Here is a 6,344-nt window from a genome sequence, read left to right as displayed (position 1 = left end):
TGTAACAGACATTATTATACTTGATAAGTCTATAATGTTTTTGCTTCAAAACTTATTTTAATATATTATTCGTCAGATTAGTAAATGGGCACCTAACTCGGGCCTATAAATAGCCAAATTAGATGACTTCATAATGACGGCCCAGACTTGACGCCTATTTTTACGCAAATGACATATGAGTGAAAACAAAATAGAGATTTCGTAAGGCCTAGATATCCTGCCACCCAAAACCCTCCTCCAACCATCCAAAACAAATTTCATTTATTATATCAAACAGACGGTCCCCCATTCACCACGTGTCATTATTTCGGAATCTTTACCCTACCAATCCGCGGATTCCACCAAAGATTCAGAATCCCTGCCATGAACCCAAGGACCCGATTCTATTATCGGAAACTCCAGTGCGGCGGAGCTCTAAAAATGGAGTCCCTCTTCCGCTACATAAACAGGACCGCAGACAGGTCTTACGGCACTGGGGTAACGGGGAACAAGAGGTCTTCTTCTTCTTCTTAATCAATCGATCGAATTCATTGCTGTCGGATTTGATCGAGGTTGAAATGGGGCGGGATAATGTGGAGACGAACGGGGAGCGGCATAAGGTTCTTGATGATTGGCTTCCGATTACCTCGTCGAGGAATGCTAAATGGTGGTACTCGGCTTTTCACAATGTGACGGCTATGGTGGGGGCTGGTGTTTTCAGCTTGCCCTTTGCGATGTCGCATCTTGGATGGTAATGCTTGTCTGATTTCTAGCCTTTTTGTTTAGATTGATTAGGTTTGTGGTTTTTGGGTGGATATGTGCATTCAGATTTTGAGATTTGATAGTGATGAATAATTATCTGTTTTTTATGGATGGAAGTTTTTGTTTCTGAAATTTATTTCTTATATTTCTATTGATGATCGTAGTCAAAATGCAAAAATGGATCTTCTTAGAAGTAATATGATCGATTTTAAAGAGGCGATCCTTAGATTCGTGAAATAAAGGGATGAAATTTGTTCTAAGTTGTCGTTTACCGATATGGTTTGTCGATCAGAATTGTATATTGATGGGCTACATGTTACATGTCACTTATGGAGCTAAAAAATGTTATCATATGCTTTTTCCTATTATTTCTTAGTTTTTTGTGTGAGATATCTTTATGTTGCATTTTATTTTGATGGAAATAATATGAAATCAAAAATAAAAAGGGAATGTTTTAATAAAAAGACTATTTTTATGGATTGTTCTTTTAAGGTATGATTGCCACGTTTATGACATTTTGTTTTCTGAATTCTCTTGTTCAAAAAACTAAAAAGTTATCAGAGCATATGATGAGGTTAGAAGCTCGTGATCAAAATTTTAGTCATTTTTTGAATGAAAAAGGTAGGAAGAGAACTTTGCTAAAAGAAAAAAAAAAGTAGAATTACATTGTTCCCCAATATTTCTACTTTATTTTTTGGAATTATCTTTGTTATTTCTATAAACAAAAATCATTTCGCATCACATCTACTTTGAGCCTACTCTTCAATTTAGTGCCTTTGTACAATGCTATAATCCTATAATATTTCATTTTGCTCAAACATTCAATGTAATTGATTCTCACTTCTTTGACATGAAGAGGGTTTACTTCTCATTAGAGAAACAGGCTTTTCATTAATTTTATATTAGTTTTATTTATTATTAATCAATCAAATGAAATCGAGCAACTAATCACTCAAATAGAAATATTTTCTTCAACGTCATCCAAACTGATGCCTTTAACTCATAATCCTTAGCAAAAATTGTGCATGCATCACTAATCCCTTCGATCTTGCAGGGGTCCTGGAATCACCGTGCTAATTCTGTCATGGGTGATCACCCTCTACACTCTGTGGCAAATGGTAGAGATGCATGAAATGCCCGATAGCGTGCCGGGAAAACGTTTCGACCGTTACCATGAGCTTGGACAGCATGCTTTCGGTGACAAACTCGGGCTTTGGATAGTTGTTCCCCAGCAGCTTATAGTCGAAGTTGGGGTTGATATTGTTTACATGGTCACCGGTGGCAAATCACTAAAAAAGTTCCATGAGCTTGTGTGCCCAGGCTGCAGTCACATTAAGCTATCTTACTTTATCATGATATTCGCTTCTGTTCACTTTGTTCTTGCCCAGCTTCCTAACTTCAACTCAATTTCCGGTGTCTCCTTGGCCGCTGCCGTCATGTCTCTCAGGTTTCCGATTACCACATGTTTGAAAAAAATCTTGTTTTGGTTTTCATTTTTTTCTTTTCTTTTAAAAAAACATGTTTTTTAGTGTCTTTTTCACATGTTATTATTTTTTTTGTTTCTAATCACAGATTAACATATTTTTAAAAACACTCAATCAAATTTTTAAGTATTGTGAGTATTTTTAAAAGAATTATACTTCGAGTGGCCATTCAGGATCACTTTTATTATTATTATTATTATTTTTTTTTTTTTGTAATGTTTTGATTTAAAATAAAATATGTTTGGCTATTTTATTAAAATGTAATTGTTTGTAAAAACACTTAAAATACCTATTAGTCGTTTTGAGTGTTTAAAAAAATATGTTAAGTAGTTTTTAGAAATAAAAAATAAAATATATAAAAATCACACTAAACAAACAGGCTTTAAAAAATAAAAGATAATATAAAACCAAAAACAAAAAAATAAAATTGATCCTAAATAAGCCATAATCAAATAGCCAAATAAATTTTGTTTCAAATTAACACTCGAGCAAAATGACATAAAAATAAAAAAATAAAAAACAGAAAACAGGAGTGATCCCAAACAAATCCCTTATTTTTGATGCCATTCTAAGCTCTCCATCATAACATTTTCTTAAGAATTCATCATTTAACTTCTACCGATCTTTTATTCAAACCATGAGCAGCTATTCAACGGTTGCTTGGGCTGCATCTGGAGCGAAAGGCTTGCAGCCAGAAGTGGACTATAGCTTGACTGGCAAGAACACTACTGAAAACGTTTTCAATTTTTTTACTGCGTTGGGAGATGTTGCTTTTGCCTATGCAGGGCACAATGTTGTACTAGAGATCCAAGCAACCATCCCTTCCTCACCTGAAAGGCTATCCAAAAAGCCTATGTGGAAGGGTGTCATTGTTGCCTATATTATTGTTGCAATCTGCTACTTCCCAGTTGCTTTAGTTGGGTATTATATCTTCGGTAATTCCGTCGATGACAACATTCTTATCACCCTTGAGAAGCCCAGGTGGCTGATTGCTGCGGCGAATATGTTTGTTGTGATCCATGTTGTGGGGAGCTATCAGGTTAGTTCTTCATGGTTTATTATGATCTATTTCGTAGTAGTTTTACTTCTACCGTATATTCTTGAAAGAGTATTGTTAAGCAAATGTGCAAATATAATATTTTATTGATTAGTATTTAATATCAGGATTCTTTTAGCACACTTTTTAATAGTAAATGTCAAATTTAAATTTGGCCATACATATGTCCTCACCTTGGCTATGGTTTTATTTGGGAAGTATAATTGTATTATTCTTCTTAAAATTCATGATAATTACTCATCTACCCTCCATCATGGAATACAGATTTTTGCCATGCCTGTGTTTGATATGATCGAAACAGTTCTGGTAAAGAAACTTCATTTCCCACCAGGCTTGACTCTCCGCTTGATTGCTAGGAGTGTCTATGTTGGTAATGTCTAACACATTCAACCAAAATCTATTATTTATCTAATTTATTAATTGATGCTCCAAGTTATGATACACTTACTGACATTATTCCATTAATTTATTCAGCTCTTACCATGATTATTGCAATCTGCGTCCCCTTCTTTGGTGGCTTGCTTGGGTTCTTTGGAGGATTTGCCTTTGCCCCAACTACATATTTTGTATGCCTGGCTTCATCTTTCTTTCAAATTTTGCAGTATAATTAATGCAAATTAACATTTACGAATGCATGAATTCTCGCAGCTCCCTTGCATCATGTGGCTCGCCATCAAGAGGCCTAAAAAATTTGGCATATCCTGGTTCATCAACTGGGTGAGAACTCTCTCTCTCTCTCTCTCTCTCTAAAGTCATAGTGCTCACAGACATCGAACTTGGGAGCGTAAATATGTAAAGTCTAGCTCGAGCCACCCTCAACTTGACCTTGAGCGTGATTAATCAATTGAGTTCAAGCACAAGCTCGAGCTTAATTATACGATTTCAATTCCTGACATTTTTATTATGAAAGAGAGAAAATAATATTAATTCAAGTTAGTATTATAATAAAATGACAAACAAAATGAACATTTAGTAGATAATTAAGAAGAAATCACTAGATATAAAATACAAAATATTATTTTTGAAATATTTTTTAATAATTTAAGGAAAAATATTAAATTTTACCCTTTTTGTATATTTTTTATCGCTTATTTTTTACACGAGCTAGTAACTCTAGTCGAGGCTGGTTTGAGCTTGGCTTTTTAGCTCATCGAGCTCAATTCATAAGCCACTTATGAAGTTGAGCCCGAGCCTTCTCACGAGTCAGTTTGGCTCATTTAACACACCCAGTCACTGAACCATGTTCAAGTTTACCTAGTAAACTGATTTCATTTATTCTGAATGTTGCACAGATCTGCATCATTCTGGGAGTAATGCTGATGGTTCTAGCTCCAATTGGAGGGCTCAGATCAATCATCCTCAGTGCCAGAAAGTACAAGTTCTTCTCTTGACCTCCCCCTCCATCAAACTCATAGCAATATTATTACGCATGGTTCTTCCTACGCGTCGCCTTTGCGTATTCCAACCTACTCATCTGTATAATAAACCACAAGTACGCTACGCCAAGTTGTTTAAGTTGTCTCTTAATAATCATCCACTAGGAGTGCCATTGCTAGCCAAGCTGCATAGCCTAGTTATGTTTCCTCATTTATTTGTGTTCATTAGGCCATTTTTTATACCGTGGTTAATGTTAGGGGCTCTCAGGCTCACTGAAGCAATTTTAAGTTGGTATAAAAACTTTTATTCTACTTTAAAGATGGCATAGTCATGCATGTAATTAAGATAACATGATTGTTTTCATCTTTTAAGTATGTGTGTCGTATGTTATTGGATCTATTCTGCATTTTTTATCTGGTTGTAGTACTTTCAATAGTAATTTCAGATGTTCTCTCTGGTGGGTCATGTTTTTCTTTTTTTTGGTGAATCTTAATTTTTGTATTTGCGCTTATCTGTGGTTTTGTTACGAGAATAATACTATTTTCTCTGTGTAATAAAACAAAATAACATTGCATATATTTTATTTCGTGTATTTTTTTTACATAATTTTTTTTATTTAATAATAAAACATATTTCAACACATCAAATATATTTTATTTCAAATAAAAATATTGAGAAATGTTTAATTTTAAGTAATTTTTATCAGTAAATTTTTCCTATGAATGATAAAAGTTCTTAGTCATAATTCATCCATTGGGCCTGGAAAAACAATCAACGGCTTAAAAAAAGGGGGCTGATTGTTAAATTTTGACTCTTAACAAATATAAAATTTTCATGATAATATTTAGGAGGATTTATGTAATTTCAATCCAAAATTTCGCATTTCACATATTTAATAATTCAAAAATTATATTAAAATAGTTAACACTTCAAATTATAGAAGGAAATTTACATGTCTAGCACACAATTCTTTTGTATTTACATAGCTCATGCCTAAATTTTCATATTTACATAGAATTTTAGTGAATTAAACATATGCATGAAAAGGGTATCATTTTTAAAAAGTGGCAATAGCATTATTTTTCGAGTGGCGTGTGTAAATATGAAAATTTAGGTGTGAGATATAAATACATGAGAATTGTGTGCTATGTATGCAAATACAAACATTTTTATCGGGCCACGTAAAATCTTGGCTTCATAGATGAGTCAACCTTCAAAAGTTTTTATTCATCTTTTGACCTCCTACTTATAGTGGCCTAATTGTACAATTATAGAGATGAGGTAATGGTTATAGAAACCACCCTAAATGCAATTAATATGCTCATTTGATATCTGATTTACATTAAAATCTAAATGTATTACAACAACTATCACTCGGTGGACACTTGAGTTCGACCGACCGAGGCTCCTGAAGGTTGCTCTCATCGAGATAAAACAATCGGTCGACTTGTTCTGACAAATCGACCCTACGAGAAGCTTAGGTGGTTGGGGCCGTTCGTAAGGTTTGCCTACTGGATTCATCGACATCACATGTCGGTTGGCTTGATCGAGCATTTGATCATCAGATGGGCTGGTCTAGCTTATGCTCTAGACACTTATATTATCCAGTCATCATGCTTAGTCGTTCGATTTCTTTGAGATTCGTGCCTGTAGTTTTGATGCATACAATATATATATATATATAA

General features: G+C 34.1%; 1 protein-coding gene across 1 annotated transcript; it reads left to right on the top strand.

Moving 5' to 3' along the window:
• The first annotated feature begins 373 nt into the window (after positions 1 to 373).
• LOC110018837 (lysine histidine transporter 2-like) lies at positions 374 to 5,235 on the top strand. The gene is made up of 7 exons (XM_020716293.1): positions 374 to 730; positions 1,796 to 2,188; positions 2,871 to 3,264; positions 3,547 to 3,652; positions 3,757 to 3,848; positions 3,931 to 3,999; positions 4,575 to 5,235. Exons 1-7 carry the CDS (start codon positions 558 to 560, stop codon positions 4,671 to 4,673), a joined length of 1,326 nt encoding a protein of 441 aa, XP_020571952.1. The 5' UTR covers positions 374 to 557; the 3' UTR covers positions 4,674 to 5,235.
• The last annotated feature ends 1,109 nt before the right edge of the window (positions 5,236 to 6,344 follow it).

The sequence above is a fragment of the Phalaenopsis equestris genome, unplaced genomic scaffold, assembly GCF_001263595.1.
Source record: "Phalaenopsis equestris unplaced genomic scaffold, ASM126359v1 Scaffold000036, whole genome shotgun sequence".
NCBI classification, from domain to species: Eukaryota; Viridiplantae; Streptophyta; class Magnoliopsida; order Asparagales; family Orchidaceae; genus Phalaenopsis; species Phalaenopsis equestris.
Note: the sequence above shows the minus strand (reverse complement) of the source record. Positions and strands in the feature narration are given on the sequence as shown.